The following is a 13,822-nucleotide window of genomic DNA, read 5'->3' as shown; positions in this document are numbered from 1 at the left end:
TGTGAGGGGTGCCCACCCAAGGATGCAAGGTTGATATTAGCTTTTATTTTTATTTTTTGCGCAGTACGAACGGCCAGGGGTGGTGGGATGCAGGGGGGCCTAACATACGTCCACACGGGGGGGGGGGGCGAGCGCACTCGGCTTATACTTTGAGTAAGTACCTGGCGTATATGACGACCCCCGACTTTGGCATGGATTTTTCGGGGTTAAAAAGTCGTCTTATACGCCGGAAAATACGGTACATTTATTCTGTGGTTACTCATGAATATACAGTGGTGCTTGAAAGTTTGTGAACCTTAAAGATCATCTGATTTTCAAGTACTAAAAGTAGATGAAGAAAACCTAGTTAAACAGATGAGTCAAAAATTATAATATTTGGTCATGTATTTATGAAAAAAATTATAAAATAACATACCTGCATGTGGCAAAAAGTGACTCTTGCTCTCAGGATTTGGTGTGACCCCCCTTGTGCAGCAATAATTGCAACTAAACGTTTGCTGTAACTGTTGATCAGTCCCGCACATCGACTCCGAGGAATTTTAGCCCATTCCTCTATACAGAACGGCTTCAGCATTTGGGTGCTGGTGGGTTTCCTCACATAAACAAGGCTGGGTTTCCTTACATAAACAAGGCTTTAAATCTTTCCACAACATTTCAGTTGGATTAAGGTCAGGACTTTGACTTTCCAGAACATTCACTTTATTCTTCTTTAACCATTCTTTGGTAGAACGACTTGGGTGTTTAGGATGGTTGTCTTGCTGCATGACCCACTGTCTTTTGAGATTCAGTCCACGGACAGATGTCTTGACATTTTCCCTTAGAATTGATTGTTCCATCAATGATAGCAAGCCGTTCAGGCCCAGATGCAGCAAAACAGGCCCACCACCATGTTTCATAGATGGGACATGGATCTTATGCTGGAATGCAGTGTTTTTTCTTCTCCAAATGTAATGCTCCTCATTTAAGCCAAAAAGTTCTATTTTTTAAATTAGGGCCACTCTCAGCTGTTCAAAAACTAAGGGGACTACCTGCAATAAACAGTAGCAAAACCTTGTGTCCCTTACATTATCTATTTATCTATCTATCTATCTGGAAAATGGGGAGTGCTCACGTGACATCCAAACAACATGCCTGGGTGCAGGATCAGTTTAGAGAAACTGATTTTAATAGGCAGGTACTAATGACTAAAATTCCAACATTTTAATCACATCTATTTCCCTGATTAAGATTACATAGATGAAATTAAAACGCTGAAATTTTAGTAGTTACTATTTGTCTATTAAAATAGACAAAAATGTTCTCAAGACTGAGCCTGCTGAGAGTGGTGTTTTTTCTAGTATCTATTTTCTATGCAGTGGACAAAGTGCAAAAGAATTGGTCAATTTTTGGCACTTTAAACTGCCTGTGAATGACGCCATGGCACTTTTGGGCAGCACTTTTTGGCAATTTTACTTCTTGTATACATCCATTTATTGTACAGGGCTGTGAATAGGTTGGTGCTTTATAAATATATGTTAATTCTAACACTGCACTTCATATTTTTATCATAAACATTTCTAAATATATGTAACATACATAACATATATATTTCAAGTAAGCTGAGCAGGGATTTTTTTTTGGAGGGGTAAAAGCTTTTCTCAGTTTGCGCAGTCTGATATTTATTCTAACCCAGAGGCTTATCCGAAGAATGTTTGGCACAATACACATCACTTTGGACCAATTTGCAGTTTTCCTGTATATTTTTATGTTGTGCATATTTTGCATTGGATTGTGTGTTCTTTCTCTCTGTGTATATACATTTTTATAGCCCTTCAGTTTGCTTCATGAAAATGTCAGAGAAAACTGACAATTGAAATACTTGCTACATATCAGCAGTGATGAAAGTTCCAGCAGTGAAACAAACATCCATTCCCCACTGCATATGAAGTCTCACAAGCTGGAAAGAAATGTAAATTTGTTATCTGGGATGCATTCATTAATTATTTCTCTCTTTTGAACAAATCATTAGAGTTGTCATGTCAGTCTGTCATCTGAAATAAAATGTCCCTTGCTTTATGTCTGCTATCATTCTTTTTCTGTGTTTTCTGTCTATCACACCCCCCCTGTCTAACTAAAAATAAAAAGTATTTTGGTTGCCATAGTAATCAGCAAATTTACAATGCCTCTAACAATACTGGCCTCTTGGGTGTGTGGTTATTGTACAAAGATTCTTCCTTATATTGAGCTTTGCATTAAATTCAGCCTTCCACATTAGTGTGAGGTTTGGCACTGAAAGTTGTTGGGGCTAAACTCTGTCTTAGAAAATAATTTCTTGAATTTTTGTTGTTGTTATGCTCACATGAAAGTGGATTTCATTGTGACTCAGATGAATGTGGTTACATTCAAATACAGCTTTGTTTACCAAAAAAGCATGATGCCAGCTGTCATTGACTGTTAATTTTCTTAAAGCAATCAGACTTTTATGATGATTATACTATACAATCATGTAGGCCATATGTATGTGTAAAATTAACTTTGCAGATTTATTTGTCTGATTGCAGAGCACAGGGTTTTTGAATGCTTTTGGCATGGCCCAGAACATTCTGTTCATAAGAAGCTGGAGGTAAATAAAGACAAATACAGATATGGGACCTGTTATCCAGAATGGTCTAGACCTGGATTTTCTTAACTAAGATAATTCCATAATTTAGATCACCATACTTTATGTCTACTAAAAAATCATTTAAACATTAAAGGAACAGTAACACCAAAAAATAAAAATGTTTTTAAGTAATCATAATACAATGCACTGTTGCCCTGCACTGGTAAAATTTGCACATTTGCTTCAGAAACACTTCTATAGTTTATATAATAAGCCACTGTGTAGCCATGGGGGCAGCCATTCAAGCTGGAAAAAGGAGAAAAGGCACAGGCACATAGCAGATAACAGATAAAACACCATTGTATTGTACAGAACTTATCTGTTATCTGCTATGTAACCTGTGCCTTTTCTCTTTTAAATGGCTGCCTCCATGGCTACACAGCAGCTTCATTTACTAAACTATAGTTATTGTTTCTAAAGCAAATACACCAGTTGCACCAGTGCAGGGCAACAGTACATTATACTGTAGTTCCTTTTATACACTTTGATTTTTTGGTGTTACTGTTCCTTTAAATAAACCCAACAGGATTGTTTGCCTCCAATAAGGATTAATTTTATCTTATTTGGTATAATGAACAAGTAGGGTTGCAACCTGGAAGGTATTTTACCGGCCTAGTCTGGAACAGTATTACAAATTTACCAAACAATAACTTGTAATAACTTGTCTATCTTCCCCCGGCCTGACTTTTTGCTCCAAAACTCGGCTAATTTCAGATTAAGTCCTCAACCTGTCACCTGCCCTGTGACATCACTGACCATGCCATTTACATCTCATGGCCCCGCCCTGCAGGTATAGGTTTTATAAAAAGATGGCAACCCTAGGTACAAGGTACTGTTTTATTATAACAGAGAAAAAGGAACTCATTTTTAAAAATTAGAATTATTCGATTAAAATGTACCTTGTGGGAGATCACCATTGCGTAAGGCAAAGCTTTTTGGATAACAGGTTCCCACATAACAGATCCCATGCCTGTTGTATTTCTTGTAGAATATTTGTAAGTCGTGCCTGAAATTTAGCTATTTGTTTAAGAGAGCTATGGCTATTTCTGTAAATGTACATATAATTATTTTTGGCCATAGAAAGCAACAATCTATCTGTGCAAAGAGCAAGGTCTAGGATATCTATTTAGTACAATTAGCAACACATGGGCCTGTATGGGTTATTACCCATATCACACTACCCACAAAGGAACCATATACAGGTATAGGACCCATTATCCAGAATGCTCGGGACCAAGGGTATTCCGGATAAGGGGTCTTTCCGTAATTTGGATCTCCATACCTTAAGTCTACTAAAAAATTAATAAAACATTAATTAAACTCAATAGGATTGTTTTGCATCCAATAAGGATTATTTATATCTTAGTTGGGATCAATTACAAGGTGCTGTTTTATTTCTACATAAAAAAAGGAAATCAGTTTTAAAATTCTGAATTATTTGCTTATAATGGAGTCTATGGGAGACGGGCTTTCCGTAATTCGGAGCTTTCTGGATAACGGGTTTCCGGATAAGGGGTCCGATACCTGTATTCCCTTGTTCAACATTAGTTCAATAAATAGGGCCATGATAAACACAATTTTTGCCTATTGTTTAAATCACAAAAAAATGTATGATTTTTATTTTTCTGACCTAAACAAGGCAAACAGGGAAATTTAAGCAACTCCATGAATCAATGGGTTCTTTTTGGCTTTTTTTTCCACACAAAATGCATTGGGCTTTTTCTGTCTATTTTCACGCAAAATGGTTTGGAGTTAAGGCTTAGGCTAATGCCACACATAGCGTATGATGCATATTTTCGGCAAGCAGAAAATGGTTACCGAAAATACACTCCATACACTCCTGCCTGTGCCTGCTCCCGAATGAACTGAATACGCTCGGATGCAGGCACATGTAGCCGATATCCACATAAAACACAACATGCAAACTCCATGTTTGGTCCTTTTATGGTAGATAGTAGATACCTGCATAGCGGAATAATGTTTGGAGCCTGGGTTCCCACGCACAGATTTCCAGGCCCCCCACATAAGGGGAAACCAATTTCAAAGCTACTTTCTCACACTGCTCCTGTGACAAAGCTTTTTCACAGCACAATTGTTTACAAGATCATGCAGTGGCACAGAATTCCCTCTCTACTTATTTTTCTCAACCCACCAGACCAGTGCTTCGCCATACTCAGAAAGATTCTTTCCTGGTAACACCCATCCGGGGGTGTCCCAACATGACACTGACCTCCCTGCTCACTTTGTCATAACCCAAATCTGCTCACCTATCTACCCCAGAATCTCCTACATGTAAAGTGAGCAATTACAAGAATACACTTAAAGCCAGTTAACCCTCATTCACAGGGCCCATACACAGCTGCTGCCAAGGCAGGAGCATATTTATGTATAGGCACTAAAGGGCCTGTGCCGAAGGCAGCAGCTTTAAGGGGGGTGGATCTCTGGTGCCTATATAACTGAAAAAAATAAAAAATAAAGAACCTCCCCAGCCACCCCTCTGATTAAACCTATGCAAATCTGGCGGCAGAGCTAGGGGGGTAAGGCAGAAGAAGGGTGAATGCAGGTGGAAGTGTGAGACGTGTTTAGGTCCTAAATACATCCCTGTGCCAAGTCCACTGCGTTACTTTTTCTTGTTGGGTCAGGTATGGTGCAAGGGAGTATCCCATGGGAAGCATTACATGTGGATAGGGAACAGGATTGCCACCTTTTCTGGAAAATAATACTGGCCTTCCTATTTTTTTATTTTTGTTACCTATTAATCACATTGGCATCAGGCATCATTTTTACTGCCCAGGACATTAAAATGCTGGCCAGATGGCAACCCTAATGGGAAAGAAGCCCTTCACTGGTTTTAAAAAAAGAACTGTGGGTTCTCTGACCTTTAACAAGGCAAGACAAAATAACCATATATAACATGGCATTAGGCCTTCAACAATGGCATTCCACTTTGTCAGCTAAACACCAATTAGTCTCCAGTTATAGGGACAATTGTGTCGTAAAGGACTTTTTTTTCCTCATAAGGCAGGATTCGCTTAGCAACAATATACCTGTATTAGTAGCATAGGTTTATTGCTTATTGTCTTGCACAGGTATATTTGTATATTTATAGAAATATTATTTTCATGCTATTGCTTTCAGTCCTGCTTCCTAGTACTGCCAGCAAGAGAGCAGAGAATGTTACTGCTTTTGATGTTGGGAAGATAAGGATGAAATGTGATCTCAATACAAATATCCAACAAGAAAGAAATATGATTTAAAAATATATGAGCTAAGAAATAATTTAACAGGATTTACATATCACATGACTCTTTCTGCCGGGAGAAAGACTGAAATGCAGTATCAGTGCATTCTCTGCTGAAATAACTTACCTTTCTAGAAAATCATTTAAATTTGTTTCTGCATCCAAGAAAAACAACCTTAAAATGCAATATATAGCTAGATTGTTTAAAAAGGTGTATGTAGCATGCCATTATAATAAAAGGGAAATTCACCTTCTATTTTACAGTTTAGCCTTATTTAGTAACACTTAGACCATTTCTATTTTAATAACTTTTACATTGATTTTTATTTTTGTTTTAATTGCCTACTTTTGTTTACTTCTCTATCAGCTTGTGGTTTTAACTGCTGTCACTGACCCAAGCGGCCAATAGATTGATATTCTATTAGGCTACATTTTTATTGTTGTAACTTTTTATTGTTTAGGTTTCTCTACAGGCCCTTACATAATATGAATTGCACATGGTAATGCTAAGTGTATGTGGCAGGCAGACAGTGCTGCGCGCCCCAGCACCCTACCGAACATTTGCGGCTATACCCGGAAGTGACATCATGTGTAGGCTGCGCTTTAGGAAGTGATGTAATGCACACATTCCAGAGTGAAGCAAAAAAATTGCACCCACAATATGACATGAACTTTGGGGGATTTAGAAAAAAAAAAAGGTTTGTTTATGTTGAGACAATATGAAACTCAACAGTGAATTTTCTAAATTAGGACATATGATTTTAGGAGCATCTGGATACTTGTGACCATATAGTTTATTTTTAGTGATGAGTAAATCTGTCCTGGAAATTTTTTATTTTCACACAAAATGCATTGGAGTCAATGGGCATTTTTTGCCTTTTTTATGCAAAATGCATTGGAATCAATGGGTTCTTTTTGCCTTTTTTTCCCACACAAAATGCATTGGGCTTTTTTCTGTCTATTTTCATGGAAAATGGTTTGGAGTTAAGGCTTAGGCTAATGCCACACATAGCGTATGATGCATATTTCCGAAAATACACTCCATACGCTCCTGCCTGTGCCTGCACCCGAATGAATGCTCGGATGCAGGCACATGTAGCCGATATCCACATAAAAACACAACATGCAAAGTCTCACGTTTTTGGATATTGGCTACATGTGCCTGCACCCAGGCATATTCAGTTCATTCGGGTGCAGGCACTGGTAGGAGCGTATGCAGTGTATTTTCGACAAGTGTTTTTCGGCTTGCCAGAAATATGTGCCATATGCTTTGTGTGGCATTAGCCTAATACTAGCAGTATTTGCTCAACTGAGATTTGGTACAGCTGGACAGAGGCAAATCAGCCTTAGTACTTGGGTCACAAGTATTAAATCTCATTCACAAACACAAGTGCCCCAGCCAGGGCCGGAACTAGGGGTAGGCAGAAGAGGCAGCTGCCTAGGGCGCAATGATTAGGGGGCGCCAGGCAGAAGCCTCTGCTGCCTACCACTAGTTCCCCTACTTTGTCATTGCCCCCGCCGCTAATGACAAGCGGGGGGGGCAATGACCCACGGCATCGCACCCCCCCCGAACTGCGCATGCGCGCCAACGGAGGGGGCGGGGCGGCCCAGGTGGCCGACCGGGTTGCCTAGGGCTCCCGGACAGCTTGGCCCGCCCCTGGCCCCAGCACTAAAATTGGATGCAAAATTGTGCATACTTGCCTTCACTTTGTACCCAGCAGCCCTGTTTTGATCACCTGCTAATAAACACATAAATTGTTCTGCTTCTACATTTTACATAAATAGTAATGTAAATAGTTGCATTTTTACCTCTTGTGTTGGTTAGCACTGCAGAAAATGTTTTAGATTTTAAAATACATGTTAATATAGTGAATAAAGTACCCCCTATTGTAAAATATAGGGATATTATAAGTCACCAAGGAGTTTCATGACCATATAAAAGCACAAGGCCAAAGGCTGGGTGTTTTTATACAGGTCATGGAATTTAGGGGTGACTTCTAATATCCTCATATTTTACAACAGGGGGTTCTTTTTTATTAGAATATACAAGTTTAAGGGGCACATTTACTTATCCACGAACGCTCCGACCGTTCGCTCGATCGGTCCAATCATATTTTCCGCGACTTCTTCGTACCTTGCGCACTTTTTCGTATTTTTAGCGGGAAAAAAATCGGATCAGTTTTGCCACTGTTTATTATTATTATTAACATTTTTTTATAAAGCACCAACATATTCCGCAGCGCTGTACAATAAGTGGGTTTTATACATTGGACATACAGAGTAACATATAAAGCAATCAATAACCGATACAAGAGGTGAAGAGGGCCCTGCCCAAAAGAGCTTACAATCTACAAGGAGAAAGGGTTGAGACACAAGGTGTGGGAATGGGCATGACCAGAGTTGTGAGAGGTGTGGCGCAAGGTATTGCTAAACTAGATTAGGGTAAGCTTCTCTAAATAAATGCGTTTTTAGAGATCTCTTGAAGGCAGAGAGATTGGGAGAAAGTCTGATAAATTGTGGGAGTGAATTCCAGAGAAGGGGGGCAGCCCTTGGAAAGTCTTGAATGTGACCGTGTGAGGAGGGAATGAGAGAGGAGTTGAGGAGCAGGTCAGTAGTGGAGCGTAACAAGCGGGTTGGATGGTACCTAGAGATGAGTTCAGAGATGTAGGGTTGGGCAGAGTTATGAACTGCTTTGAATGTGAGAGTCATTATTTTGAATTGTATCCTGGATGGTAGGGGAAGCCAGTGCAGGGATTGGCAGAGTGGCATGGCAGAGGAGGAGCAGTTGGAGAGGTGTATGATCCTGGCAGCATTATTCATTATGGACTGGAGAGGGGACAGTCTTTGGAGGGGAAGGCCAATTAATAGGGAGTTAGAGTAGTCCAGGCGAGATATTATTAGAGAGTGAATAAGAATTTTGGCAGCATCTTGGGTGATAAATGATCGTATTTTGGAAATATTTCTTGGTGAAAGTGACATGATTTGGTAAGGGATTGGATATGAGGAGTGAAGGATAAGGCAGAATCAAGGATAACCCCAAGGCACCGGGCCTGGGAAGATGGGGTCATCGTAGAATTGTTAACCGTTATAGATACCTCAGGAACAATGTGGGCGTTGGATGGGGGAAGAGAACCAATTCAGTCTTAGAGAGGTTTCATTTAAGGTAACGTTTGGACATCCAAGTGGACTGAAAGCCAAAAGAATTGATTAATTTGCCAAGTGAGGAGGTATAGAGAGAAAATATTAAGGGGCCCAGGACAGCGCCTTGAGGAACCCCGACAGAAAGAGGCAAGGGAGAAGACGATTCCCCATTGTAAGAGACACTGAAGGATCGATCTGAGAGATAAGATGAAAACCAGGATAAGGCAGTGTCGCAAAGACCAAGAGAGCGGAGAGACTGGAAGAGAAGAGGGTGATCCACAGTGTCAAAAGCAGCAGAGAGACTAATCGTGACTAATGCGATTTTTTCGGAAGCATTTTCGTGATATTTGTGATCTTCAGAAATTTTCATTTCCAATCCGAATTTTTCCCATTCAGAATTCGAACTCATGTTTTGATAAATCAAAACACAGTTTGGTCCCATAGAGAAATTACCAAACTGTATATTATTATAACTATAATATTCATAATCATATTTGATTTTCTAAAACGAAATGGCTAGTTTGCAGGGTATTTGTATAAAAAAAAACTTTGCCCAACTGTTCTGACATGTCAGCGCGATAAAAATAAAGGGCAATATTTTATATTATTTGGAATACGTTCTTACAACTCATTTGGCAGACTTTTTAGTGGTGCTTGCAAAGCATCACTACTATTATCTCACAAGCTTATTCTTCTTCTTCCGTACAAAAGTTCGGTACGTAACTAGTCCCGCACCGTTTGTCGTAGACCCATGAGTGAGGTGTCAAACCGTGCGGCCTATTTGGAAATGGGGTGCTATGACTTTTCTAAGGGGTTGGCGGCTAATTGCCCCCGCAGGGGACATTTATCCGCCCATAGACTTAACATTAAGACCAGCTTTGACTGAGTCCCGCACCGTTTGTCGTAGACCCATGAATGAGGTGTCAAACCGTGTGGCTTATTCGGGAATGGGGTATAAGTTTTACCCCTGGGGCAAGAGAGGTCCCCAAATTTGCCCCATTTGCCCCCATTATAATGGGGATTTTGGCAAATAACTAGTTTGTAGTAGACCCATGAATGAGGTGTCAAACCGTGCGGCCTATTCGGGAATGGGGTGCTATGACTTTTCTGAGGGGTGGGCGGTTAATTGCCCCAGCAGGGGGCAATTATCCGCCCATAGACTTAACATTAAGACCAGCTTTGACTGAGTCCCACACCGTTTGTCATAGACCCGTGAATGAGGTGTCAAACCATGTGGCTTATTCGGGAATGGGGTGCAATGACTTTTCTAGGGGGTGGGCGGTTAATTGCCCCAGCAGGGGGCAATTAACCAAACTGAAGGAAACATTGTAATATTGGGGCACGAGTTTTGCCACAGCAAGCACCACTCACATTTTCTTCAGGAAATGTACCTCTCTAGTTTTTTACTATTATTTCCATAGTCCCAGAAAAGGAGCGCCTGTGAATGGCTGCCGGGAACTGCACTTCAGTAGAAGCTGGAGAGGCTGCTGTAGTCCCGCAGCCTGTGTGACCTCGTCGTAGCGCAAGGGGGCAGCACTTGCCTCTCTGTCTCCCCCTCACCTTGTGCACTGCCTGCTGGAGATTTCCCCGCCCCCTGTAGCAGCAGCAGCAATCCGAGTTCGCACTCTCCCCGGGACTCCAGCAGGGTATGAAGGAGCTGCCTGGGCGCTGTATTGTGCTGGGCTCTCCCCGGTAGCCTCCAACTCTCGGGAACCTGTGGTGCCTAATGCTCGTGCAAAGAGCCAGCCCGGAGATGGCCGACCGCCGGCACTGAAGGAGAACTTTGGGAGTTGGAAAGGAAGGGGAGGGAAAGCGCCAGAAGTTTTGCAGACGGGATTGTTAGGGAAGCAGCAGTGCAGCCAGGGCAATGGCTATGGGGCTAGGAGAGAGGCTGCGTGCGGCTCCCGGATCCACACTTATTTGGCTTCCTCTTCTCCTTTCTTCCGCGGTTACCGTGTGGGGAACTGCCCGTGCAGACTCGGAATTTAACATCCTAGAGGAAGCTCAGCTGGTGGCGGCACAGATGAAGAAACTGGCGGCGGAGGAGCTGGGGGTATTCAGCATGCTGGTAGGTGCAGCCGGGCTCTGCCAGTATTGTCTCACAGTTGCTTTATAGGAGACGGGGGGGGGGGGAGGTTATCCTTGTATTTTGGTACATGTTTGGGCCGGGAAGCCTACAACTTCTCATCGGCTGGTTGTGTTGCGGGCACATTGCACCTCTATTGTGCAGCCCACAGATGGGAAGAATGCATTTGATGGTCGCTATTGAGTGCTCTCTGTTTCCATAAGAATGTCGTTCCTTTCTGTTTAGGCGTCCCAGACCTGCTGTGATTTAAGGGCCCCGTGGGATCATGGGAGCAGTGACCTGGCCGCAAGGATGGGAAACAATAATAAAATGTGCCCACAGCTGGCTGACTCTCACATGCCGAGGGGTCGGAGCCGTGAGTGGCAAATCTGAAGCCTTACACATATTTACAGCTATATGTGAGGGGTGCAAGCACTCTTTGACAATAGCTGGGGGGGGGGGGGGGCACAGTTTGCCCATTACTAACTACTGCCAGATTGACAGTGCAAATCACCTTCCCGCAGCAATATAATTGTGACTGATTGTATCTCAGAATTGCCCCAAACTTTTTGTTTTACTTTTCAATTAGCGGTGAATTTCAGCTGTTTTGCTGGAAACTTATATTCTGACAAATTCCATTTTCTACCTATGCTTGCCATTTAACTTATGGGAATGTGATAACCAGTCCTTCTATTTGTCTTGCAAGAAATTAGTATGCTGCAGTGCTGTTTAACTCTAGTAGCCACACCGGCTTGTTGGAACAGATCCTTTCCAAATCACTGGCTATCTTGATATCAGGAGCTGAGGTGTCTGGTGTGGCTTGCCTTCTGGAGTATGGAAGTGCCTTATGCTTTGGGCTACTGATTGATCTTCCTTGGTTAATTAAATAAAACCTACAGCTGCTGCATTATATCTTTATTTTTAAAAGAATCCTCTCTTGTGACACCTGTCATAGGGAAATGGCGTGTTTGTAAGCAGGCCTTGCATTTTGTAAAAACGTTTTATTGAAAGTTTATTTTGTACTGGGGTCTTTATCTTCATAATAAATATATAAGGCAGCCATGATTCATCTGAAAGCTCTAATAAAGCACTTTACCCAGATTTGTTTGCAAAATGGTGGAACAATATCTTAGGCATGAGAATATTATTTTTTACACATCAAGAATAAAACTGAAGATATCTTAAATAGTCAATAAAATGTAAGTTGTCAGTCTTATATTTGGAATGGTAACTTTCAGTAACGTCTAATATGCTTAAATGTTAAATTCTATTTTAATAGTGCTGTCATTTTTTTACAGACTTTTTAACAAAGGATAAACAATTCTAAGTAAGAAATCATTTTGTTTTTTTGCGCCAGCTTCATGTGTGTCAACTTACCCTCCTGTACAGTAGGGCTAAAAGGCTGTGCATTATGTACCGTAGATTGTAAGCCCCAGTGGGGCAGAGACTGATTATGATGATGTGTTATATTCTGCAGCAATTTGCTGATATGTCAGTGGTATAGAAATAAAGGATGATAATAATAATGTCTTCTCTACTGGATGTGTAGGTACTCATTTATGAAGTCAGAATTCTGCTTACAAATTGCCATCACTTGTCGAAGGCACTGTTCATTGTAAGAATCTCTTTCTATAAATGTTTCTTAAAATTCATGCTTATCTGTTATTAGTGCTTGTGTTTATCAAATCATTTATAGATATGTATAAGGAATGGTTTTGTATGTTTTGTAGTCATCTTAAATACCCCATAAGAAGTTCCTATAGAACTAGTTACATGATTCTCTATGCATAGCATGTCTTTAGGCATACTTATATAGAATAACATGGTAGCTATAGGCTAGCTGACCATTGAGTTATACTTCATATAGCCCCATGTCTGGCCAGACCATTAAAAACTGTTAGCATGACTGGTTTAATGGTTTAATCCACTTAAATAAGATTCTTAACAATGCGTTTTATTTTTCCACTCTCCAACCTTGAAGTATAATCTTTTGTTTGTATGATACCCCCCCCCCCCAATCATAAAGATTGTCTTCACTTTAAACTAGTGGAAAATATGGAGAACTGTATTATTTGGAGGAAGGTGTAATATTGCCTTTTGCTCAGGTAGTTAGGTATTTCAATAAACACATTTTAAATGTTGTAATAGTTCTCCGTTTTTGCTACTGCAGTATAAAGTACTTTTCCTCCTTAAAGGGCAAAAAGGGATTTACACATCAATAAAGCATATGGCAGCCATAGTTCATTGAAAAAGGCAGACTTGTTGATAGTCTGTTACTCGTGTGATCCAATGTATGTTTATATTGTCACCATTTTTTTAAGCTGGTGGATTGTATAGGAAGTAGAGATACGCCCATTCTTAAAGAGTGAGTCACACCCTCATTCACAGAATATTGCAATAAAGAAATTAATGCCTGCTGAATTCTCAGACTAATATTCCTACCACTGTGTATTAATAAATGATTCTTCCCAGTTGATATTGTTTTTGCTTTTATATTGCTAATCTTGTTTCTTTGCAAAGGTAAATCTTTCTATTTATTTGCTTGTACAGCCCAGCATAGTGAATTGCACATTTCACTGGTAATCTATTCATTGCACTTCTTTTTCACCCCTCTGAAATTAGTTGAATTGAAATGAATTTGCTCAGGGAGGCAAACTGCAGAATTCACTCAAATTGAGATTTGTTGATCAAGATGAGGGCTTTTATTTTATATGCAGTCCTTAGGGGGTGGGTT

The 13,822-nt window shown here is 40.6% G+C and overlaps 1 protein-coding gene across 1 annotated transcript in view; it reads left to right on the top strand.

The window, feature by feature from the left end:
• Positions 1 to 10,515: 10,515 nt before the first annotated feature.
• The window catches only part of cachd1 (cache domain containing 1), a 93,183-nt gene continuing 89,876 nt past the window's right edge, over positions 10,516 to 13,822 (top strand). The window contains exon 1 of the mRNA XM_002931614.5: positions 10,516 to 11,091. Within this exon, the coding sequence (XP_002931660.2) occupies positions 10,891 to 11,091 (201 nt within the window). The 5' untranslated portion in view covers positions 10,516 to 10,890. The remainder of the gene's footprint in view (positions 11,092 to 13,822) is intronic.

The sequence above is a fragment of the Xenopus tropicalis genome, chromosome 4 (assembly GCF_000004195.4).
Source record: "Xenopus tropicalis strain Nigerian chromosome 4, UCB_Xtro_10.0, whole genome shotgun sequence".
Taxonomy (NCBI): Eukaryota; Metazoa; Chordata; class Amphibia; order Anura; family Pipidae; genus Xenopus; species Xenopus tropicalis.
This window is presented reverse-complemented; position numbering and strand designations above follow the sequence as displayed.